General features: G+C 50.1%; 1 protein-coding gene across 2 annotated transcripts in view; it reads right to left on the bottom strand.

Annotated features, from left to right (window-relative positions):
* LOC134933179 (organic cation/carnitine transporter 2-like) overlaps positions 1-26442 on the bottom strand; it is a 194839-nt gene that overhangs the window by 50220 nt on the left and 118177 nt on the right. For both annotated transcript variants that reach the window (XM_063928191.1, XM_063928192.1), the window contains exon 4: positions 18471-18642. In XM_063928191.1, the coding sequence (XP_063784261.1) occupies positions 18471-18642 (172 nt within the window). The remainder of the gene's footprint in view (positions 1-18470; positions 18643-26442) is intronic.

Here is a 26442-nt window from a genome sequence, read left to right as displayed (position 1 = left end):
AGCAATCTGCTTTGTACCCGTGCGACGCGCCTGCGCATTGCGGTGCATACGCAGTTTGGACCTGATCGCCTGCTGTGCGAAAATGCACATAGCCAGCATAGCAGCGACATCCGCTGGCACACCCATATGAATTAAATACTCCCCGAAGTGTCTATCTAATCCTAAAATATCTGGATACCCAGTGAATACAACCCCCCCTCCCCCACACACAGAAAACATGAAATCAAATTAAGTTTATCGAAAAACTGTACATAATTAGGTGACAGACACAAATTAACAGCACATTCAAATGTTTCCATTAAGTCTAGTATACAGGCTCATTAGAGAAATGTATGGAGGAGCAAGAGAGAACCTTAACAGGTTGCCTTTTACATGATTGCCACTTTAAAATATTGGGCGGACTCACCGGGGTCTCGCCGATGCCTGCAAGTTGCATGCTGTTATATTTACTCCTAGTATCTTCTATATAGTGACCATTCAGAACTGGAATAAGGTCCACGTTGGCCTGGTGCTGAGGCTGAATACATTCCAGGACCAATTATAAGAACTACAGAAGCTGTGATTAGTGCCTTGTGGGTGTGTGCACCCCCTACACTATCAGCCCCAATGTCCCCTAAATATGTAAAAGTCTAAGAATTGCATAATTTGTGAGAAAAATAGAAAAACAAGTTTAAAACATGATTTGTGGCCTAAAGTCTAACCAGCTGGTGACTGGTCATCATGGTGTCATGATGATGGGCCTATTTATATGTGGAGGCCTGGAGCTGGAGCTCCATCTGCCCCATTGTTAATTTCGCAAGGAGAATTCAGTGAAACATGGTATCTAAAAAAGATATATTACCACAGTAGAAGGTTCCTTTAAGCCAGGAGTGCGGAACCTTTTTTCTACCAAGAGCCATTTGGATATTTATAAAATCCTTCGGGGGCCATACAAAAATAATCAACTTGAAAATTAGCCTGACACCAGTAGTTGTGCCCCAGTAGCTATGCCCCTTAGTGGTACTATGTGCGCGCATGCCCAAAAAATGGGTGTGGTCACATGCCACACGGGGAGTGGCCAATTAAAATGGGGCGTGAGACACATATGTCCCCAAAAGTACAGTGCCAGATACACATATGTCCCCAGTAGTGCAGTGCCAGATACACATTGCTCCACACTGCCAGATACACATTGCCCCACAGTGCCAGACAGGAGCGGATCCAGAAGAAAATGAAAGGGGGGGGCACCATGATAGGGGAACGGTAATAGTTATATTTCCATGCACCTAAGGCACACGTGGTATCACACTGGGCGTGGCCTCACAGAATACGCCATCAGGTAATGATTGGCTGTAGGAGCGCATCCTGGAAGGCACCCCAGCATAATATCATTATTAACGTTTTTAGTTGGTGGTGGCAGGTGCAGCATACCTTGTTTTGGGCACTGCACGGAGACTCAGACTGCAGGACACGAACTGCCCATCTTTGATTAGCAGAAGCAGCCAGCTGGATTTCTAACAAGCAGCATAAGACATCTGCAGGACAGCCCTGTCACAATCACTCCTTCTCAAAGCTGAGGCTGAGTTTGACTGCACCTAGCATGGTGGTAAAGGAAGTGGAGGAGAAAGTGCTGGGAAACTGTGCGGTGCAGTGAGGGCTAATGAATCCTTCTGCGCCATCATATGTAACATTCTAAAGGTGGGTACACACTGATAGATATATCTGCTGATCAACTGATCTGCAGATATATCTATGGACGGATCGGGAAGTGTGCTGTGCATACACACTGCCCGATCCGTCGGGGACTGACGTCATGAACTGGGTGGGCATGTACACACACACGCCCAGTTCTGCTGTCAATCACCGCCGGCCGCCACAGCATGTGTACGGGCGGGCGGCTGGTCGCCCGTACACACACAGCGATGCGCCAATATATCAGTAGATATATTGGCTGTCGGCTTTGCTGTGGGGCCGTCACAATATATCTGTGAACGACTGAGTTCACAGACATATCAGCCGTACACACTGGCCGACGGACTCGCGATAAGTGTGTGTACCCACCTTTACTCGATGCTGGCATTTGAACCCCACGCCTGGGCTGGACTCTGGCCGGCTGGCAGTTGGGGAGGTAGGTTGCGGTGTGAGCAGGGGGAGGCTGGAACTGGAACTGCAGCTCCAGCCTCCCCATTGGTTACCACACGGACTTGCTGTTAAAGCCACGGCGGGTCCTAGTGCCTGCCGGCTCTTTTCTCAAATCTGACTGACAGAAAATAGGATTTTGGTACCTACCGGTAAATCCTTTTCTCGTAGTCCGTAGGAGGATGCTGGGGTCCACATTAGTACCATGGGGCACAGACGGGTCCACCATGAGCCACCGGCACCCAAAGAGTCTAAGGGTGTGGGCTGCCCCCCCTCCATGCCCCTCCCACCAGACCCAGTCCAGAAACTGTGCCAGAGGAGACGACATACTTCGAGAGAAGTACTTAACACAGATAGTGGTGAGATTCATACCAGGTCACACATACAAGGCACATCAAGTCAACTAGCTTGAACTAATCAGCAAACGGCTGAAACATTACTTACCCAGTAACTATGCAGTACGCAACTAAACGAAGTGGTACTAAACCAAATAACATATGCAGGAAAACGAAGCGCTGGGCGGGCGCCCAGCATCCTCTACGGACTACGAGAAAAGGATTTACCGGTAGGTACCAAAATCCTATTTTCTCTAACATCCTAGAGGATGCAGGGGTCCACATTAGTACCATGGGGATGTACCAAAGCTCCCAGAACGGGAGGGAGAGCGCGGAGGCTCCTGCAGAACTGATTGACCGAACTTCAGATCATCAGAGGCCAAAGTATCGAACTTGTAGAACCGTGCAAACGTATTTGACCCCGACCAAGTTGCCGCTCGGCAAAGCTGCGTTGCCGAGACACCCCGGGCAGCCGCCCAGGAAGACCCCACCTTACGAGTAGAGTGGGCCTTAGCAGATTTTGGACACGGCAGTCCTGTCGTAGAATAGGCATGCTGGATAGTGAACCTAATCCAGCGAGAAATAGACTGCTTAGAAGCAGGACACCCAATTTTCTTGGGATCGTACAGGACAAAGAGTCCGATTTCCTGTGACGAGAAGTTCTCTTCATATAAACCTTCAGAGCCCTCACGACATCCAAGGACCTTGAAGTAATCGAGGGGTCAGTAGCCACTGGCACCACTATAGGTTGGTTGATATGAAATGCCGACACAACCTTTGGAAGGAACTGCTGACGAGTCCGGAGCTCAGCTCTATCCTCATGGAAGATTAAGTAAGGGCTTTTGCATGACAAAGCCCCTAGCTCAGAGACACGCCTAGCAGAAGCTAAGGCCAACAAAGTGACCACCTTCCATGTAAGAAATTTGAGCTCCACCTCCCGTTGAGGCTCAAACCAATCTGACTGGAGAAACTGCAACACCACGTTAAGGTCCCAAGGTGCCGTAGGCGGTACAAAGGGAGGTTGGATATGCAAAACTCCCTTCAAAAAGGTCTGAACCTCCGGGAGGGCAGCCAATTGTTTCTAAAAGAAAATGGACACGGCTGAAATCTGGACCTTCACAGATCCCAATCTCAGCCCCATATCCACTCCTGCTTGCAGGAAGAAGAGGAAACGTCCCAGTTGAAATTCCACCGCAGAGACATATTTCTTCCAAATACGATGGTAATGTTTAGACGTTACCCCTTTCCTAGCTTGTATGAGGGTAGGAATCACTTCTATCGGAATACCCTTCCGAGCAAGAATCAGGTGCTCAAATTCCAAGCCGTCAAACGCAGCCGCGGTAAGTCTTGATAGGCGAATGGCCCCTGTTGCAGCAGGTCCTCCCGAAGAGGAAGAGGCCTCGGCTCTTCTTGCAGTAGATCCAAAAGGTCCGCGTACCAAGCCCGCTTTGGCCAGTCTGGGGCAATGAGGATCGCTTTGAACCCTTGTCCTCCTTATGAGCTTTAAGATTCTTGGGAGTGGTGGAAACACGTACACTGACTGGAACACCCACGGAGACACCAGGGCGTCCACCGCCACTGCCTGAGGGTCCCTCGACCTGGAACAATAACGCCGAAGCTTCTTGTTGAGACGAGAGGCCATCATGTCTATTTGGGGTAGACCCCAAAGATCTGTTACCTGCTTGAACACCTCCGGATGGATGCCCCACTCTCCCGGATGGAGATCGTATCTGCTGAGGAAGTCTGCTTCTCAGTTGTCTACTCCCGGAATGAAGATGGCTGACAGCGCCAACGCGTGCTTTTCCGTCCAGAAGAGTATTCTTGTGACCTCTGACATCGCCGTCCTGCTCTTCGTTCCGCCCTGTCGTTACGTTGTCCGACTGTACTTGAATGGCCCTGTTTCTTAGAAGAGGGGCCGCCTGAAGAAGACCGTTGTAGACGGGTCTTAGTTCCAAAATGTTGATGGGCAGGCTGGCTTCTAGGCTTGACCACCTTCCCTGGAATGTCACCCCCTGAGTGACTGCTCCCCAGCCCCAAACGCTCGCATGCGTCGTTAGCAGGACCCAGTCCTGAATCCCGAACCTGCGGCCCTCCAGCAGGTGAGGCAATTGGAGCCACCATAGGAGTGAAATCCTCACCCTTGGCGACAGACGAATTCTCTGATACATGTGGAGGTGAGATCCCGACCACTTGCCCAGTAGATCCAGTTGGAAGGTCCGAGCATGGAACCTCCCGTACTGGAGAGCCTCGTAAGAGGCCACCATCTTTCCCAAAAGGCAAATGCATTGATGAACCGACACCCGGGGAGGCTTCAAGACATCCCGGACCATAGATTGGATCACCAACGCATTGTCCCTTGGAAGGAATACAGGCCGTATTTCCGTATCCAGGATCATTCCCAGAAGAGACAATCAAGACAATCTCCGTGTTGGTTCGAAATGTGACTTTGGAAAGTTCAGAATCCACCCGTGACTCTGAAGCAGCCGTGTTGTGAGAGCAATGGACTGCAGCAGCTGTTCCCTGGACGACGCCTTTATCAGGAGATAGTCCAGATAAGGAATGATGTTCACCCCCCGCTTGCGGAGCAGCACCATCATCTCCGCCATTACCTTGGTAAACACCCTCGGCACTGTCGAGAGGCCGAACGGCAAGGCCTGGAACTGAAAATGAGAGTCCTGCAATGCAAAGCGGAGATGCCTGATGCGGCAACCAGATCGGAACGTGAAGGAACGCATCCTTGATATCCAAGGATACCAGGAATTCCCCCTCTTCCAGACCTGATATTACCGCCCTGAGAGACTCCATCTTGAACTTGAACTCCTTTAGAAAGGGGTTCAATGATTTCAGGTTCAGGATGGGCCTGACCGAACCATCCGATTTCGGTACCACGAAAAGGTTTGAATAGTAACCTTTCGCCTGCATGTGCGGTGGTATCGGCACAATGACTTGTGCCTCTACCAGCCGTTGAACAGCCTCCAGTAGTACTGTGCTGTCCTCCAACAGAGTTGGCAAGCCCGACTTGAAAAACCGATGAGGAGAGGGACTTTGAAATTCCAGCCTGTATCCCTAAGAGACAATATCCAACACCCAGGGATCCAGGCCGGAGGAGACCCAGACATGACTGAACTGTCTGAGTCTCGCACCCACAGGCCCCACCTCCGGGCCGTCCCGTCCACCGTCATGCGGAGGACTTAGTGGTACCCGAAGCAGGCTTTTGTTCTTGGGATCCTGCAGCGGCAGGCTTCTTGGACTTAACCTTACATCCCCTAAAGAAGCAACCGGAAGACTTGGCCTTTCTGGTCTTGTTGGGCCGAAAGGACTGCTGTGAAGCTGAGGAGAAGGACCTCTTCGGAGCAGGAGCTGCTGAGGGAAGATACGGAGACTTACCTGCAGTAGTGGTAGATATCCATGCGTCTAGGGCTTCCCCAAAGAAAGCTTGACCTGTATAGGGCAGCGACTCCACACTTTTTCTGGATTCCGCGTCAGCCGACCATTGGCGAAGCCACAGTCCCCGACGAGCTGAAACAGACATGGAACCCAGGTCTTTCATAGATTTCACCATGAAACCTGCAGAATCATGAATGTTAAGTAAATACAATGCAATGTCCATCGTATCCAAATCCTCCATCAAGGCAGCCAACCATTTCACTATAGCCTTAGCAATCCACGCATTAGCAATAGTGGGACGTAATATGGCCCCTAAAGCAGTGTACACTGATTTCAGAGTATTATCAATCTTCCTATCTGCCGGCTCCTTCAAGGCTGTAGATCCCGGTACCGGCAAAACCACCTTCTTTGAGAGTCTAGATACAGAAGCGTCAACGATTGGCGGGTTTTCCCACTTTTTCCTGTCCTCCTCAGGGAAAGGAAAAGCTACCAGAACCCTTTAGGGATCTGAAACTTCTTTTCAGGGTTCACCCAGGCCTTTTCAAATATAGCAATCAGCTCTTTTGACGCAGGGAAGGTTAGCGAAGCTTTCTTGTTTTCAGTGAAGAAAGCCTCCTCAACCTGCTCAGGTGTGGTATCATTAACATTTAACACATCCCTGATCGCCCTTTATCAACAGCTGCAACCCCCTTGCAAGAGATGCGGACCCCCGCAACACATCCCCGTCACCATCTGTAGTGTCAGAATCGGTATCCGTGTCGTCTTGTGTTACCTGCACAAGCGCACGTTTGTGGGGATATATAGCGGGGCCCGAGGTACCCGACAAGGGCCACACAGCCATAGAGGACTGCAATACCTGGGTTGCCAACTCAGTACTGGTAACCCTGTCAGCAATCTGGGACATCCAAGTCCTGATAGAGGAAAACCACTCTGGTTCCCTTGCTGGAATCTGTGCTAAACCAGTGCTACCCTGATTGCATGGAATGGGATCATCCTGGGAGGATAAATCCTCAGCAGCATAAGACACAGTATCCCTGGACATCGCTGCTAGTTACCACCAAACACACCACACACACACAGGATGGGGTAGGACAGAGTTTCCCCCTCAAGAATGGCAAGAGAGAGACAGAGATTGGAGCCAACCCACACCAGCGCTTTCTATACAAAGAGAAACCTCTTACCAGCGCTGACTTGTGCTCCTTAATAGGACACACAGTCAAGTATTCAGCCTCCCCTCCCTTCTACAACCCCCTGGTACCGTACAGTAACTGGAGCTGCTGTGGAGTAGATGAGGATCTTCCTTCAGCATGCAGCATGGAGGAAAATGGCGCTGGAACGCTGCAGGTCTGCTCTGAGGAGAAGCTCCGCCCCCTTCCCAGCGCTGTCTTCCCGCTCTGCAGTGTTTAAATCTTGGTCTGAGGAGTTGTGCTGGCTGGATCCCAGGGGCCCGACAGGCTTGCTGACCAAGTGTGAGGGGTAAGCGCTGGCCCAGTGCGCCCCTCACAGCGCCGCACAGTGTGCCTCTGGTAACCATCCGGGAGCGCGGTAATACCGCGCTCCCTCCCCTGTTGCCGCCATCTTCACACCGGCCCCCCACTTGCTAGGGGGGTCGGTGACTAACTCACCACTTTCTTCAGCTCTGTAAGGGGTCGGCAGCATGCCCTGCGGGGGGACCGATCAGCCCCTCTGGAGCTCAGTGTCCACTCAGCGGAGTCAGTGGCTCAGACCCCACAGGGCGGACACTGCTCCCCCCTTAGTCCCACGCTGCAGGGAGGCTGTCGCCAGCAGTCTCCCTGTAAAATAAAAAACTCTAAACTAAACTTTTCCTAGGAAAGCTCAGGAGAGCTCCCCTAGCTGTGACCCGCTCCTCCAGGCACAATTTCTAAACTGGGTCACCCCAGCATCCTCTAGGACGTTAGAGAAATAGCAGTAGTGCTGCTGCTGTTCTCCTTTTGAAAAAAAGAGGTCAGAAATGACAGGTGGGGGGGGGGGGGGGGGGGAGAGTGCCCCCCCTGGATCCGCCTATATTGCCAGATACACATTGCCCCACAGTGACCCCGCCCCTCTCCCCTGCTGCTCACCACTGTCTCTGCTGTTGCTGCTGTGCGAGGGAAGGACAGCGTAGCACCTTTCCTGTCCCTCAATGCTCTGTGAAGTCCGGTTTCCGGCGGCGGGTATCTCAAATGAGGCGCCTATTCGTTATCCAATCAGAGCTCATGGACCGGCAGCCAATGAGAAGCCGGGGCTGCCGGTCCGTGAGCTCTGTTTGACTAACAAATTCATCCCGCCGCCGCCGGAGACCAGACATCACTGAGCACATTGAGGGGTAGGAGAGGCACTGCGCTCTCCTCCCCTCAGATAGCAGCGGCTGCAGCACTGGTCGCCGGGCCGGATGAAGAGACTGTGCAGGCCGGACATTCCCCAGCCCTGCTTTAAGCAAACTATAATCCTGGTAACTAATTGTCAAAAAAAAAAAAAAAGACCCCCATACAAATAACACAATTTGCTACATGACTACATTAGCCTGTGGCATAACCTTAACAGACTTGCTGATAATGCAATCTAAAAACACTTAGAGCTTCTTGTTTAAACTGGTACAGTATATCACAAGATTACTACAAGAATAGTGCTGCCCCCTTGTGGGGAGAAACCACATTTTGTTTCTTTCATTTCTGGGCATAGAAAAGCTGATTTAGAGTTGAACTTAAGTCATGTGACTTGGCCGCAGAGATGTATAATACTCTACAAATGGGTAAATATAAGCTATATGTGAGCAATCACGGAAGCCAGCTACAAATCATTCCTGTGCTGCAAATTCAACTTTTCCATACCAGTAGCTGGGTTTAAGGGTGATGGGTTCTGGATGATATGATTGAAGTTAATAGGTCGACAGTCTATATGTCAACCCCATATGGTCGACAGGTTTAAATGGTCAAAAAGTCGACAGGACAATGATCGACCCACATATGGTTGACACCATTTTTTAAAATATTTTTTTTTACATATTTTTCCTCTTTTACCATCTATGGTTACTACTATTCATAGTAACCTTGCCCAAAGCGTGGTAATGGAAACGACATACTAATTGGGATCAATGTGGTTTAAAATGGTACTTGGCACCCAAAAAACAAAAAAAATCCTATGTAGACCTTTTCTGTGTTGACACGACCTTTGTTAGGCATCGACCATCGACTTAGCTAAGGTCGACCCAATGATCCACACCCAGGATGACCATGGACAGTAACATGTTCTACATTCTAAGGCTATTATAAAACTACAGATAATGTTGATGCTAAGTCTTTTTTTTTTTTTTTGTCATGGACAGGCAAGAGATTTGCATTAGTACTCTAGGTCCCTTTTAAAAACGATTTGGCAAACAAAGCTTTAGGATTCCAATAAATCACTATTTAACTCTAGATTATTAATTGTGTATCATCAGCATTTGGAAAATAATGAAAGGCCAATAACATAGGGGTGGAGTGCAAGTCATGCGTGAGAGTGATTATCCCTGTTGGACAGGCAAAGTACAAGTGCTGTGCGGTCACTGGTGGGTGAGCAACATGAGGATTAGAACATGAATGAGATTTGTGAGCATGGTTAATGTTCTGTAAGTAAGCATTACTAATACAGCTTATGGTGCACAAAGTGTCTTACATCAATATCAGCATTTAGACCTTTGCCTTGGAGGGGAAATTAACCACCGTGTAATCTCCCTAAAGGTAGGAAAAGAACAACTGGAAAACTACTGGATAAGCGTAAAGAAAAAATAAGAATTTACTCACCGGTAATTCTATTTCTCGTAGTCCGTAGTGGATGCTGGGAACTCCGTAAGGACCATGGGGAATAGACGGGCTCCGCAGGAGACTGGGCACTCTAAAAGAAAGATTAGGTACTATCTGGTGTGCACTGGCTCCTCCCTCTATGCCCCTCCTCCAGACCTCAGTTAGGGAAACTGTGCCCGGAAGAGCTGACACAACAAGGAAAGGATTTGGAATCCAGGGTAAGACTCATACCAGCCACACCAATCACACTGTACAACTTGTGATAACCATACCCAGTTAACAGTATGAACAACAACAACAGAGCCTCCTTGTACGGATGGCTCATAACAATAACCCTTTAGTGAAGCAATAACTATATACATGTATTGCAGAGAGTCCGCACTTGGGACGGGCGCCCAGCATCCACTACGGACTACGAGAAATAGAATTAACGGTGAGTAAATTCTTATTTTCTCTGACGTCCTAGTGGATGCTGGGAACTCCGTAAGGACCATGGGGATTATACCAAAGCTCCCAAACGGGCGGGAGAGTGCGGATGACTCTGCAGCACCGAATGAGCAAACTCAAGGTCCTCCTCAGCCAGGGTATCAAACTTGTAGAATTTTGCAAATGTGTTTGAACCCGACCAAGTAGCAGCTTGGCAAAGCTGCAATGCAGAGACCCCTCGGGCAGCCGCCCAAGAGCCCACCTTCCTTGTGGAATGGGCTTTTACTGATTTTGGATGCGGCAATCCAGCCGCAGAATGAGCCTGCTGAATAGTGTTACAGATCCAGCGAGCAATAGTTTGCTTTGAAGCAGGAGCACCCAGCTTGTTGGGGGCATACAGGATAAATAGCGAGTCAGTTTTCCTGACTCCAGCCGTCCTGGAAACATAAATTTTCAAAGCCCGGACTACGTCCAGCAACTTGGAATCCTCCAAGTCCCGAGTAGCCGCAGGCACCACAATAGGTTGGTTCAAATGAAACGCTGATACCACCTTTGGGAGAAATTGGGGACAAGTCCTCAATTCTGCCCTGTCCATATGGAAGATCAGATACGGGCTTTTACATGACAAAGCCGCCAATTCTGACACACGCCTAGCTGAAGCTAAGGCCAACAGCATGACCACCTTCCACGTGAGATACTTTAGCTCCACGGTCCTAAGTGGCTCAAACCAGTGTGATTTCAGGAAATCTAACACAGCGTTAAGATCCCAAGGTGCCACTGGAGGCACAAAAGGGGGCTGAATATGCAGCACTCCCTTAACAAACGTCTGAACTTCAGGCAGTGAAGCCAGTTCTTTTTGAAAGAAAATAGATAGGGCCGAAATCTGGACCTTTATGGACCCCAATTTTAGGCCCATAGTCACCCCTGACTGTAGGAAGTGCAGAAATCGACCCAACTGGAATTCCTCTGTTGGGGCCTTCCTGGCCTCACACCAAGCGACATATTTCCGCCATATGCGGTGATAATGCTTTGCTGTCACATCCTTCCTAGCTTTTATTAGCGTAGGAATCACTTCATCTGGAATGCCCTTTTCCGTTAGGATCCGGCGTTCAACCGCCATGCCGTCAAACGCAGCCGCGGTAAGTCTTGGAACAGACAGGGCCCCTGCTGTAACAGGTCCTGTCTGAGAGGCAGAAGCCATGGGTCCTCTGTGATCATCTCTTGTAGTTCTGGGTACCAAGTCCTTCTTGGCCAATCCGGAACGAGGAGTATTGTTCTCACTCTTCTTTTTCTTATTATTCTCAGTACCTTGGGTATGAGAGGAAGAGGAGGGAACACATATACCGACTGGAACACCCAGGGTGTCACTAGCGCGTCCACAGCTATCGCCTGAGGGTCCCTTGACCTGGCGCAATATCTTTTTAGCTTTTTGTTGAGGCGGGACGCTATCATGTCCACCTGTGGCAGTTCCCATCGATTTGCAACCTGTGTGAAGACTTCTTGATGAAGTCCCCACTCTCCCGGGTGGAGGTCGTGCCTGCTGAGGAAGTCTGCTTCCCAGTTGTCCACTCCCGGAATGAACACTGCTGACAGTGCTAGCACGTGATTCTCCGCCCATCGAAGAATCCTTGTGGCTTCTGCCATTGCCATCCTGCTTCTCGTGCCGCCCTGTCGGTTTAAATGGGCGACCGCCGTGATGTTGTCTGATTGAATCAGTACTGGGTGGTTTTGAAGCAGGGGCTCTGTTTGACTCAGGGCGTTGTAAATGGCCCTTAGTTCCAGTATATTTATGTGTAGTGAAGTCTCCAGACTTGACCACTGTCCTTGGAAGTTTCTTCCCTGAGTGACTGCCCCCCATCCTCGGAGGCTTGCATCCGTGGTCACCAGGACCCAGTCCTGTATGCCGAAACTGCGGCCCTCGAGAAGATGAGCACTCTGCAGCCACCACAGCAGAGACACCCTGGCCCTTGGGGACAGGGTAATCAACCGATGCATCTGAAGATGCGATCCGGACCATTTTTCCAACAGATCCCACTGAAAGATCCTTGCATGGAACCTGCCGAAGGGAATTGCTTCGTAAGAAGCCACCATCTTTCCCAGGACTCGCGTGCAGTGATGCACCGACACCTGTTTTGGTTTCAGGAGGTCCCTGACCAGAGATGACAATTCCTGGGCCTTCTTCACCGGGAGAAACACCTTCTTCTGTTCTGTGTCCAGAATCATGCCCAGGAAAAGCAGACGCGTCGCAGGAATCAGCTGCGACTTTGGGATATTCAGAATCCAGCCGTGCTGTTGCAACACTTCCTGAGAGAGTGCTACGCTGACCAACAACTGCTCTCTGGACCTCGCCTTTATGAGGAGATCGTCCAAGTACGGGATAATTATAACTCCCTTCTTCCGAAGGAGTATCATCATTTCGGCCATTACCTTGGTAAATATTCTCGGTGCCGTGGAGAGACCAAACAGCAACCTCTGGAATTGGTAATGACAGTCCTGTACCACAAACCTGAGGTATTCCTGGTGAGGTGGGTAAATGGGGACATGCAAGTAAGCATCCTTGATGTCCAGCGACACCATAAAATCCCCCTCTTCCAGGCTTGCAATAACTGCCCTGAGCGATTCCATTTTGAACTTGAACTTCTTTATATAAGTGTTCAAGGATTTTAAATTCAGAATGGATCTCACCGAACCATCCGGTTTCGGTACCACAAACATTGTGGAATAGTAACCCCTGCCCTGTTGAAGGAGGGGGACCTTGATTATCACCTGCTGGAGGTACAGCTTGTGAATTGCCGCCAGTACTACCTCCCTTTCCCTGGGAGCAGCTGGCAAGGCTGATTTGAGGTAACGGCGAGGGGGAGTCACCTCGAACTCCAGCTTGTATCCCTGAGATACAATTTGTACCGCCCAAAGATCCACTTGTGAGCGAACCCACTGGTTGCTGAAGTTTCGGAGACGCGCCCCCACCGCACCTGGCTCCGCCTGTGGAGCCCCAACGTCATGCGGTGGACTTAGTGGAAGCAGGGGAGGATTTTTGTTCCTGGGAACTGGCTGCCTGGTGCAGCTTCTTTCCTCTACCCTTGCCTCTGGCCCTTGCCTCTGGCCAGAAAGGATGCTCCTCTGACCCACTTGCCTTTCTGAGGCCGAAAGGACTGCATTTGATAATACGGTGCTTTCTTAGGCTGTGAGGGAACCTGAGGTAAAAAAGTGGACTTCCCAGCAGTTGCTGTGGATACGAGGTCCGAGAGACCGTCCCCAAACAATTCCTCACCCTTATAAGGCAAAACCTCCATGTGTATTTTAGAATCAGCATCACCTGTCCACTGCCGAGTCCATAATACTCTCCTGGCAGAAATGGACATTGCATTAATTCTAGATGCCAGCAGGCAAATGTCCCTCTGGGCATCCCGCATATATAAGACGACGTCTTTTATATGTTCGATGGTTAGCAAAACAGTATCCCTGTCGAGGGAATCAATGTTGTCTGACAGGGTATCAGTCCATGCTGCTGCAGCACTACACATCCAGGCTGAAGCAATAGCAGGTCTCAGTAGAGTACCAGAGTGTGTATACACAGACTTCAGGATAGCTTCCTGCTTTCTATCCGCAGGATCCTTTAGGGCGGCCGTATCCTGAGACGGCAGTGCCACCCTTTTAGATAAGCGTGTTAGCGCCTTGTCCACCCTAGGGGATGTTTCCCAACGTAACCTATCCATTGGCGGGAAAGGGTACGCCATCAGTAACCTCTTAGAAATCACTAGTTTCTTATCAGGGGAACTCCAGGCTTCTTCACACAAATCATTTAATTCATCAGATGGGGGAAAAGTCACTGGCTGCTTTTTCTCCCCAAACATAATACCCCTCTTGGTGGTAACCGGGTTAATATCAGAAATGTGCAATACATCTTTCATTGCAGTAATCATGCATCGGATGGCTTTTGTAGACTGTACATTTGTCTCATCCTCATCTACACTGGAGTCAGACTCCGTGTCGACATCTGTGTCTACCATCAGAGCTAGCGGGCGTTTATGAGCCCCTGACGGCTTCTGAGTCGCCTGGGCAGGCGCGGGCTGAGACCCCGGCTGTCCCAAGGCTGCTGCGTCATCGAACCTTTTATGTAAGGAGTTGACACTGTCGGTTAAGACCTTCCACATATCCATCCAATCAGGTGTCGGCCCCGTCGGGGGCGACACCATACTTATCTGCCCCTGCTCCGCCTCCACGTAACACTCCTCATCAAACATGTCGACACAGCCGTACCGACACACCGCACACACACAGGGAATGCTCAGACTGAGGACAGGACCCCACAAAGTCCTTTGGGGAGACAGAGAGAGAGAGTATGCCAGCACACACCACAGCGCTATATAACACAGGGATTTACACTATAAAAAGTGATTTACCCAATAGCTGCTTAAATATCTTATTTGCGCCTAAATTTATGTGCCCCCCCTCTCTTTTTTACCCTTCTTGTATCAGGAAACTGCAGGGGAGAGCCTGGGGAGCTGCTTCCAGCGGAGCTGTGAAGGGAAAATGGCGCTGGTGTGCTGAGGAAGAAGGCCCCGCCCCCTCAGCGGCGGGCTTCTGTCCCGCGTTTTATGTACTTAATGGCGGGGTTTTTTACACATATACAGTTTTCAGACTGTATTATGTGTATTTTATGCCAAAAGGTATTATAATTGCTGCCCAGGGGGCGCCCCGCCCGCCCCCCCCAGCGCCCTGCACCCTACAGTGACCGGAGTGTGTGGTGTGCAGTGGGAGCAATGGCGCACAGCTGCAGTGCTGTGCGCTACCTTAATGAAGACAGGAGTCTTCTGCCGCCGATTTCATCGCTTCTCTTCTGTCTCTGCAAGGGGGACGGCGGCGCGGCTCCGGGAATGGACGATCGAGGTCAGGCCCTGTTTTCGAACCCTCTGGAGCTAATGGTGTTCAGTAGCCTAAGAAGCACAAGCTAGCTGCAAGCAGGTAGGTTTGCTTCTCTCCCCTCAGTCCCACGTAGCAGTGAGTCTGTTGCCAGCAGATCTCACTGAAAATAAAAAACCTAACAAATACTTTCTTTTCTAGCAAGCTCAGGAGAGCTCACTAGGAGCACCCAGCTCTGGCCGGCTACAGATTCTAACTGAGGTCTGGAGGAGGGGCATAGAGGGAGGAGCCAGTGCACACCAGATAGTACCTAATCTTTCTTTTAGAGTGCCCAGTCTCCTGCGGAGCCCGTCTATTCCCCATGGTCCTTACGGAGTTCCCAGCATCCACTAGGACGTCAGAGAAAGAAGGGAATCTGTTTTACAAGAAAAATTCTATGCAGGTTGGCATGTTAGGTTCACCGTTCTCATGTCACCTCTGGGGGTGCGAGCTGAAATGCAGCCATTGCACCAAAATGGAGCTACAATTGACTAGCACCGTTTGGCCACCATCTAAAAATAAACATTCCACCCAAAGAGTTTTACATTTGCATTTACAGCACAAAATACATAAGATCACCAGAAAAGAGAAATAAGCATTTGGGTTGCTTAGGAACTAAAGGTTCATTACTGAAATGCTGAGTAAACAGGTTAGTCGGAGTCTGTTTTTGAAGGATTCTAGAGTGAAGGCCTCTTGAACTGTGAGGGGCAGTGCCAGATTAAGGTCCACATGGGCCTGGAGCTGAAATTGCTGAAGGGCTTATTGTGTGCCACCACAGGGGTGTGACCAGTGCTGTGGCGGGGTGACTAGTGATGTGGGGGTGTGACCTGTGCTGTGGGGTGTAAAGTAATTCCAGTGGCAAGTTAGAATTTGGAGCTCATGTGGTCCTATGTGTCTGTATGTACTCCTCTATGTCCATATATGACTATGTCTGTATGTGCTCCGCTATGTCCATATCTGCCTGTCTGTATGTGCCTATGGGGTCTATGTACTAAGCCTTGGATGGAGTTAAAGTGGACGGAGACAAAGTACCAGCGAATTAGCTCCTAACTGCCATGCACAGGCGGTGTTTGAAAAATGTCAGTTAGGAGCCGATTGGTTGGTACTTTATCTATCTCCACCCAAGGCTTAGTAAATAGACCCAAGTCTTCCATGTGCCTATGTCTGTATGTGCTCCTTTATGTCTGAATGTGCCTATGTCTGTCTGTATGTGCTCCTCTATGTCTGAATGTGCCCATCTATGTTCGTACGTGCCTATATCCGTATGTGTTCCTTTATGTCCATGTGTGCTACTGTATGTACGTATGTGCCTGCATTATGCCTATATGTGCTCCGCTATATGTTTATGTGCCTATGTCTGAATGTGCCAGTCTATGGGTTGGGTATGGGAACCCAAACAGTGAGGGTGCCGGCGGTCGGATTACTGACACTACTTGGTAAGTAAACTAACCCTACACTTTACCTTCTCCTTAACCCTCTCCTCATGCAGTCTAACCCTAACCTCCCCCTTCCACACCCTAATTCTAACCTTTCCCTCCCACAGCCTAACACTAACCTTCACCCTAGTGCTTAATCCTAACCCTCCCTGCTATACTTCTATTAGTGAAAACGGAGAGAGAGAGAGAGAGAGAGAGAGAGAGAAGGGGAGACAGAGAGAGAGCAAGAGAGAAGGGGGGAGACAGAGCAGGGGGTAGAGAGAGAGAGAGGGGGGGGTAGACAGAGAGAGAGGGGGAGAAGTGGGAGAGAGAGAAAGGGGGAAGAGAGTAGTGATGAGGGGGATAGAGAGGAGGGAAGAGAGAACGGTGGGGATACACAGAGAGAGTGAGGGGGGGAGACACAGAGAAGGAGGGTGGAGAGGGAGAGAGAGAGAGAAAGAAGGAGGGGGACAGAAAGAAGGGGAAACAGAGAGCGAGAGAAGGAGGGGGGACAGAGAGAGAGAGAGAAGGGGGGGAGACAGAGAGAGAAGGGGGGAGAGAGAGAGAGAGAGAGAGAGAGAGAGCGAGAGAGAGAGAGAAGAGGGGGAAGACAGAGAGAGAAGGAGGGGGACAGAGAGAGAGTAGGGGGGGAGATAGAGAGAGAGAGAAGGGGGGGGAGGGAGACACAGAGATAGAAGGGTGAGACACAGCAAGAGAGAAAGGGGAGACAGAGAAGGGAGAGACACAGAGAAAAAAGGGGACAGAGAGAGAAAGAATAGGGAGACACAGAGAGAGAGAAGGGGAGAAATGGGAGAGAGAGAAGGGGGAGAGAGGGGTGATACACACACAGAGAGAAAGGGGGATGCAGAGAGAGATAGTAGGGGAGAAGGTGGGAGACAGAGTGAGAGAGAGAAGGGGGTAGACAGAGAGAGAGAGAGAAGGGGGTAGACAGAGAGAGAGAGAGAAGGGGGTAGACAGAGTGAGAGCGATGGGGGTAGACAGAGAGAGAGCGATGGGGGAGACAGAGAGAGCGCGATGGGGGAGACAGAGAGAGCGCGATGGGGGAGACAGAGAGAGAGCGATGGGGGAGACAGAGAGAGAGCGATGGGGGAGACAGAGCGATGGGGGAGACAGAGAGAGAGCGATGGGGGAGACAGAGAGAGAGCGATGGGGGAGACAGAGAGAGAGCGATGGGGGAGACAGAGAGAGAGAGCGATGGGGGAGACAGAGAGAGAGAGCGATGGGGGAGACAGAGAGAGAGAGCGATGGGGGAGACAGAGAGAGAGCGATGGGGAGACAGAGAGAGAGAGCGATGGGGGAGACAGAGAGAGAGAGCGATGGGGGAGACAGAGAGAGAGAGCGATGGGGGAGACAGAGAGAGAGATGGGGACACAGAGATAGGGGACACAGGGAGAGAGCGAAGTCGGGATACTGAGAGAGAGAAGGAGGATACAGACAGAGAGAGAGAGAAATAGAAGGGGGATACATGTATTTTCATGGGGATCCTGGAGCTGCAGCTCCACCCGCCCCATTGTTAATCCGGCCCTGTTGAGGGGAAGAAGAGTTCCACAGAGTCGGAGCTGTAAAGCTAAAAGGATGACACCCAGATGAATTCAGGGAGATCCTAGGTATTACTAACAGTCCTTGACCTACAGACTGCAGTAAGCGAGAGGGACAGCAAGGAATCAGAACCTGGTAAGCCAATCTTGAAATAGATTTGTCATCTTACTGGCAGCCAGTGAAGAGTAAAGAATGGGTGTTACGTATGTGGCTACAACAGGGCTGTTTGGTCTAAATAACATTAGTACCATGTCGACATAACACTACCGTCACTGTGTCATTTGTCAATATTGTGGATGTTGTAAAATCATTTCATCCCATCCTCCCTGTATTTGTAGCTATTCCTGCATGCTAATCCCTTGCTGAATGAGGATGCTCTCAACATGAAAACTAAGGACAGTAAATCCAAGTTTAGTCCATTTGGAGCCATGGTTCTATAGAGAAGGACCACATTGCCATAGCATCAACATACTCTAGTACAGACATGCAAACTCAGTCTTCTCACCCCTAATGAACGCCCCTGCATCAGTAAACATGACACCTACCACCACAAAGGAATACAGAACAGGCCTGGAACAGTGAGGGACAGCAGGAGAATCCGCCAGTCTCTGATGAAGAACGCAATCAGTGGCAACAACATGTATCCCACCGCATAGAATATGCACACGCCCAGCGTAGAGAAGATAATGCGCACAGACTTGCCGAGTATCTCTGCACCTGTTTTTTTTTATAAAAGAAAGATAGTTATAAAATGATCTACAGTGGACAAGAATTATAATATGACAAGCATAAGAAAGAGACAGTGAAACATGCTACAGTAGAGAAACAGTTACTGTGTATGAAATTACAGCCACGTCACATTGCACAGCACAATACACAGAAAAAGAGCAAGTAGCTTTTTTTCTTTTCCTTAATTGGTGGTAATACATATATAACCTGGTGTAAATGGAATCAGTCATGGGGGTCATTAATTGATTTTAAGGTGAACTACAATCAGTATTGGCTGCCATTTTTTCAGGTTAAGCCATTCAGCACTACTACATCACTAGGAGCTGTTGGCATCCTTAATATATAAGCATACTCCCCAGGCACTAACGGTATTGTTGTTTGCTGGACAAGAAATATAGAACAGAGCAAGAAAGACCTACAGTGCAAGCATCCAATTTATCTGCCCCTGGCAAGTGGTTCAGGAAAATGTTAAAAGTAGCTGTTTGTAGAGAGAAATTACATTACTAACATGAGGAATTTTTTTATTCAGTTTTTACTGATTTTGTCTTATTCAAATTGTACATATAAATACAATAAAGCTTTAAATATTACAAAAGTTTTAGAGCATTAATTGAGCAATTACAAGTGATGTCTTTAGAGGTAACATTCAATCTAAAAGATAACGACTTCCTCATTATTGTTATTTGAACACAAGGTATATGACACTTAAAAAATATTGTTGGTACAATAAAAACTGTCTAAACCACAATTTTAAGAGAAAAGCAGAAAGAAGCTAGAAGACGGCAAAGGAGAAAAAAAGAGAGGCTAGAAGGGGAGAAGGAGTGGAAACTAAGTAGATTCTGAAAGCAAAATTCATTGTAAAATAATTGTCTATGGTGGTCATTCAGAGTTGATCGCAGCCAGCAACTTTTTGCTGCTGGTGCGATCAACTAATCCACGCCTATGGGGGAGTGTATTTTAGCTTAGCAGGGCTGCGTACGCTTGTGCAGCCCTGCTAAGCTAAAAAAGTTTTGTGCTGCTGAAGAGTAAGGCTGGTTATACTTACCCTGTGCGACGGATCCAGCGACGTTCCTCCCGGCTTTGACGTCGGACATCCGCCCTCCGTTTGCCTGGACACACCTGCATTCGGACGACCACTCCTCGAAAACAGCATCCAACGGTGAGTATCCGCCCCAGAACGCCTCTCCGCTGGCAATCTTCTTGCGATCGGTGCTGCATCTTTTTCCGCTGTGTGCGCCGTTGCCCGGCGACATCCATTGCCAGGCAACGACGCGTATGCGCAGTCTCGACCCGTTCGCACCGCAGTGAAAAACCGTTGCGTGCGAAAGGGTTGGAATGACCCCCAGTGTCTTTAAGTTGTTGAAACGAGTCCAGCCGTAATAAATATCAAACATCAGGACAGGTTATGGTTGGCCAGTAAGGATAGATATAATGGAGACTCTGAACTCCAACCAAGGTAGCGATAAAGCTTGAAGTATTATCTGATGAGAAGGAAATAAAAGCATCCATCTCCATATAGTATGCAATCTTTTTAAACCAGTCCTTTATTGAGGGAGTTTTGGTTGATCTCCAGTAAACAGGTATTACAGCTTTCGCCGCATTGTTAAAATGCCTCAGCATGGAGTTTTTGTAGGTTTTAGTATTAACTGATGTAATATTAAGTAACCAAAAGCCAGAATCCTTTGTTACTTCACCGTTTAAAATTACTTCTGAGCCCTTAAATATGTTAGACCAAAAAGTATTAAGGGAAGGGCATTCCCACCATATACTGTATGTAAAAAAACTACCGAACACTTATTGGATACATTTGGAAACATATTACAGTATTTTATCTTATGGGCACTGGCGTAACTACTGCCCCTGCAGCAGGGGTGTATCTAGGGGTCTGAGCACCCCTGGCAAAGTAAGGGACTGGCGCCCCCTCCCCCCCCCCCATTTGATATAGGGAAAGTGCGTGTAACTCTGTGTGTGTGTGTGTGTGTGTGTGTGTGTGTGTGTCCATGTGTATTATGTGAGGTTAGTTTTACACACTAGAGGGAGGGTTAGGGGGAGAGTTTTGATTAGGGTTACTTAAGTGTGGTGCCTCTGTTGGGATTCCGAGCAGTTGGGATGCCTGTGTCAGTATTTTTACTGCCGACATCCTTACTGCTGGTCTCCCATACCCAACCCGTCCCTGACAGAGGGTCACTGGGCACTGCATGGCACATATCACAGCAGGGGTTAAAGTGAGCCGGAACGGGGCGGAACTGCGTTCCGTCAGTTCCACCAGGAGACGGAACGCAGTTCCGCCTCCCCCGGCTCACCTAACCCGATGTCCTGGGCGGCGCTGCAGGGAGATGCCGGGCGCCCGCTGAGATCGCGTTACCAGCGGGCGCCCGTCTCCCTCTCCGCAGCGGCAGCCGGAGGCAGGAACTCAGTACTGAGCTCCTGCTTCCGGCTCTGTCAGTGCGCGCTATGGGAGAGACGTCATGACGTTGACGTCTCTCCCATAGTGCCGAGGAGCGGGCGGCGAGAGAGGACTGCAGCGGGAGCGGGGCTTGGTAAGTATGGTGCCCCCCCCCCTCCCTCCTATATGTGTACCACTAGCGGCGTTTCTACTGGGGCCTTTACTACTGGGGCAAACTACAGAGGGGCAAACTACTGGGGGGGCTTTACTACTGGGGCAAACTACAGAGGGGCAAACTACTGGGGGGCTTTAGTACTGGGGGCAAACTACTGGGGGGCTTTACTGCTGGGGCAAACTACAAGGGGCAAACTACTGGGGGCATTACTACAAGGGGGCAAGCTACAAAGGGGCAAACTACTGGCAGCATTACTACTGGGGGCTAAACTACAAGGGGGCATAATTACGGGAGCTAAACTACTGGGGGCATTTTTACTACAAGGGGGCAAGCTACAAAGGGGCAAACTACTGGCAGCATTACTACTGGGGGCTAAACTACAAGGGGGCATAATTACAGGAGCTAAATTACTGGGGGTATAACTACAAGGGGGCAAACTACTGGGGACATTACTAACTTTGGCAAACTACATGGGAGCTAAACTACAGGGGCTAAACAACTGGGAGCACAACTGCAGGGGGCATTACCACTGGGGGATAAACTACATGGGGCAAACTACATGAGGGCAAAACTACTGGGGGCATTACCACTCAGAGGCTAAACTAAAGGGGGGGGGGGGGGGGGGAGTAAATTGCTGGGGTCATAACTGCAGGGGCATTACCAGTATGGGCATGACTACTGGGGCTAAACGACTAGGGGCAATACTACACAGGGGCATTACCATTAAGGGCATTACTGATGGGGTGCACAGCTAATGAAGGCATTGTAAAGGGGGCACTTCATAAGGGGCACTACTGTTGGGGGCATTGCATAAGGGGCAATACTACTGTGGGCATTGTATAAGGGGTGCTACTGCTGGGGGCATTACTGTATGGGCCGACAAAGAAGCTGCGTTCCCGGTCCGCCCTCCGTCGCTCCGCCCCTACCATCGCCGCCGCACTGGGAGCCCTGGTTCCAGACTCCCAGCTGCAGCGGATCTGGGACCAGGCTGGCTTTATTATCCCTGCCGCTGCATCGGGCTCCTGTGACCGCGGCGCTACTAGTTCAAATCTGTCGCTGATTGGCTGCCGGTCCGCAGCAGTTTTGAAATATTAGCGCCGTGGTCACAGGAGCTCGATGCGGCGGTAGGGATAATAAAGCCAGCCTGGTTCCAGATCCACTGCAGCCGCCCTCAGCCTCTTCTGCCGCCCCGCCCTCGGACCTCTGCGCACCCACAGCCTCCTCGTCCGCACTATCTCCGAGGTCCACAGCCTCCTCCACTTCACGCCTACCACAGCCTACTCATCTACAGCACCGCAGACCACCGCCGCTGCTAAACAGGTAATCTTACCCTGCTGCCTTTCTCTCTCCCTAGTCCCTACTGTATTCCCTTGCTGTCACTTTCCATGTCCCTGCTGTCACTTTCCATGTCCCTGCTGTCACTCTCCCTGTCACTCTGTCACTCTATAATGTGAATTTCGGCTCATACTGTGTGCTATAATGTGAATTTCGGCTCATACTGTGTGCTATAATGTGAATTTCGGCTCATACTGTGTGGTGTAATGTGAATTTCGGCTCATACCGTGTGCTATAATGTGAATTTCGGCTCATACTGTGAAGTGTAATGTGAATTTCGGCTCATACCGTGTGGTGTAATGTGAATTTGGCTCATACTGTGTGGTGTAATGTGAATTTGGCTCATACTGTGTGGTGTAATATGAATGTGGCTCATACTGTGTGGTATAAATGTGAATTTCGGCTCATACCGTGAGGTATAATGTGAAAGGGGTCCTACTATTGTGGTGCATAATGTGTATAAGGGGTATATGGTGTGGTAAACTACACTGAAGGCCACGCCCCCTTGTCAGGAGTGCGCGCGCCTTCGGCGCGCACATAATTGCACCCTTCACTTTTCCATACCCCCACTTCAAAATTTCCACTTGGGTACTACTACTGTGGGCATTATTACTATTGTGTGACCACGCCCCTTTCTTTTTGAGACCACACCCCCTTTTTGAGCGCGCGCCTACGGCTCGCACAATACCTTTAGTACATGGGCACCGTGGGGAGGGGGGTGAGTTCCACCACCTCTCTAGGACCACTTTAAGCACTGTATCACAGCATAACACAAGAGTGGGGTTGTGTCATCCTTACAGCACCCAGGAGTCCCCAGCATCTAGAGGAGCACCCCACCACCACAAACCCATCATCCAGAGTAGCACTGTCCCCCACAGACCCAGCACCCCTACACCTACCCCACACACATCTAGAATATAGAGTGACCATATTATCCCTTTTACCTGGGACGCTTATGGATTACACACGTTCTGTGGCTGATTAAAACCAGCTGAAATGTAGGCTTGAAGTCAGCCAGCCACAGAACCAGTGTAATCCATAAGCGTCCCAGGTAAAAGGGATAATATGGTCACCCTACAGAATAGCACCCCCCCCAGAAGCACCAAATTGAGCACCTCCACACACACAGACCCAGCACCTACGAGACGACCCCCTCCCCCCCCCCCCCCCCTCGACCCAGCAAAGTACTCCCACGGCACCCCCTACCCCCAGGACCTTCCTAGGTTTGCACAGATCCCTTTCACCATGCAGGTACACAGGCCAGTGGCTCTACTCAGCGGTGTGGCAGCTTACCTCGTCCAGGGCAGGGTGGGAGTGTCGCTGCTGGACAGGAAACCTGCACTCCTGGTTCTGGCATTGCTCCCTCCTCTCACCATTCTGTCCCTGCAGTGCTGCCGCCACTTTCATCTTCCCGGACAGCACGCTGCCTCTGCGCATCCTCCTCCCTGACCCCTAGAACTCAGTTGTCTCCCAGAGACCGCTCCGCCCACACACGACGTCAACCGAGGACCCATGTCTGCTCCCAGTTGCTGCGCTGCGTTTTGAGCTACGGCAGCCAGCCATCCATGTGCCCTAAAACGGCAGCAGCTGGAGCCACTGTAAGGCGCCGGGGTCCGGCACCGCGCCGCATTACAATAAAGAAACACTGCATAAACTACAGCTCCCAGCAGCCTTGCTTCTGTGAGCTGCGGCCGCAAGGGTTGCTGGGAGCTGTAGTTTATGCAGCGTTTCTTTATTGAAATGCGGTGCGGCGCCGGACTCCAGCGCCTTACAGTGGCTCCAGCTCCTGCCTTCCGTGGTCGATGCCGGGGCAGGTGAGGAACTGGCAGGGGTAGGGGATACGAAGTGTATCTACCTCCTGGCCGCGAGTGGCACCATCGGGTGGCGCCCCTCCTTGGCTGGCGCCCCTGGCGAGTGCCATCCTTACCAATAGGTAGATACGCCTCTGCCCTGCAGACCCCGCCGTGGCGTGGGGGCGCCTGGGTCTCCGGTGGCGGCGTGTCTGTCAAACGAAGTGCCGGTTCGTGAGCCAATCAGAGCTCGCGGACCGGCGATCAGGAGCCGCAGCTGCCAGTCCGTGAGCTCTGATTGGCTCAAGAACTGGTACTTCATTTGACAGACATGCTGCTGGAGACACAGGACGGACACAGCCAGGACAGGTGCGGGGGCCTAATGCCGCTACGGTGGGATGCTGGTCAGCTGGGTCCTCCTCACACAGGGAAGGAGCGATTATAACCTGGGCTGTAAGATGGCGCCCGCTGACAGGCTCCCAAAAGGTGACGCATGACCCGCACTTGCAGAGCGGTAAGGAGTCAGAGACAGCGGGATGCCGGCAAGCTGGATCTTTCACACCCGCTTGCGAGAAGGTAAGGGGTGGCCCCTCAGTCTCCGGAGCAGCAGTCAGTGTCACTGCTAGGGGAAGATGGGGGCTGCAAAATGGCGCCCGCTGTGTAGTGTCTCTCCAGACGCTCTGATTCCGGCTCTTACATAGCGGTGGGGAGCCGGGCAACGTAGCCACTTGCCCACCTCTATCTCCGTTGCCCGTGGATGACGAACGTGGGCAGCAATCCCGGTGCTGGCAGGTGTTAAGGGTGCCAACAGGGGCGCGCCAGAGAATGTTTTGGCTTGGGGAAGAAAGATTTCTACAGTAGTTACTGTTCCAACCTATTCAATGCCCCTGCTTTTTTTCGACAAGTCTGCAATTCCGACTTGTCAGAAAACACGTGGGTCGGCGGATTAGCCGCGAATCCACGTGTTTTGTCGGATTCCGCTGCCAAATCAGACAGGTTTTAGCCCCGTTTTAGACAATGTCAATCCGCCTATAAAAAAAGTCGGATGGGCATTGTCGGGAACAGCCAAATCCGACAGGATTTGGCTGCTCATAGAATACTGAGATGTCGGATCCTTTCCGTCGGAAAGGATCAGACATCTATTGAATACACCCCATAGTCGCTTGGAAGAAGGAAGATTCCTTGTTATCTCCGACATTTTAAGTGAGAACGTTATAAAATTATTTTTGAATATCAGAAAAGGAACACACTCCATCTGGACACACCAGCTGACCCAACCTAAAAATCCCAGCCTCTGCCCATGTCTTAAAAGAGGTGCTATGGAGATCCGGCGAGAAGTTATGGTTAAAAAGAAAAGATATATGAAGTTTTTTCCAGAATCTGAGAAGAGGAAACGGTTGGCTGTTCCACTTTTGTTAGGGAAGGTAACCAAGGGATGATCTCTATATAATTAGAAAAGTACCTTTAATCTAATGAGACCCAAAGCTTTGTATCCTTTGCACGAGTCCACTCCAAAACTCAGTATAGTAAAACCACTTGGTAATAGCTAGGGATATGGGGGCGTTGCATTCCTCCATTGCGTTTCCGTCTAAACAGAGTATCATGTTTAAATCAGGGGAAGGTATGACTCCATATAAATTTACGTATAAGACCCTGGACAGACTGAAACCACGCAGGAGGAACGTGTATAGGAAGGGTCTACAGTTTGTATAAAATCTTTGGAAGTGAATTCCTGCCAATCCATGACAGGCATAGAGATCTCTATCTCTGATAATCTGAACGGAGAGATTGTAGAAGAGGTCTGAAATTTAAAGAGAAGAGTTTAGATAAATCGTTGGAAATTTGAACACCCAAACATCTCAACTTACTGAAATTCTAAAGGAAAGGAAAAGATTGTTTCAGACTATCAGCTGCACTAGTTGACACTGTTAGATTCATAGCAACTGATTTTGAGTAGTTTATTTTAAAATTTGAAAGATCTCCAAATCTAGGGAATTCAGCTACTAGGTTTGGGAGGGATATTGTTGGTTTTGAACTCAGAGCCAATAAGTAATCGGCAAAAAGGGCAAGCTTATGTTCTTGTCCTCCTACTTGTAAGCCTG

Source organism: Pseudophryne corroboree, chromosome 6 (assembly GCF_028390025.1).
Source record: "Pseudophryne corroboree isolate aPseCor3 chromosome 6, aPseCor3.hap2, whole genome shotgun sequence".
NCBI classification, from domain to species: Eukaryota; Metazoa; Chordata; class Amphibia; order Anura; family Myobatrachidae; genus Pseudophryne; species Pseudophryne corroboree.
The sequence above is the reverse complement of the archived record's forward strand: the minus strand, read 5'-3'. Positions and strand labels throughout refer to the sequence as shown.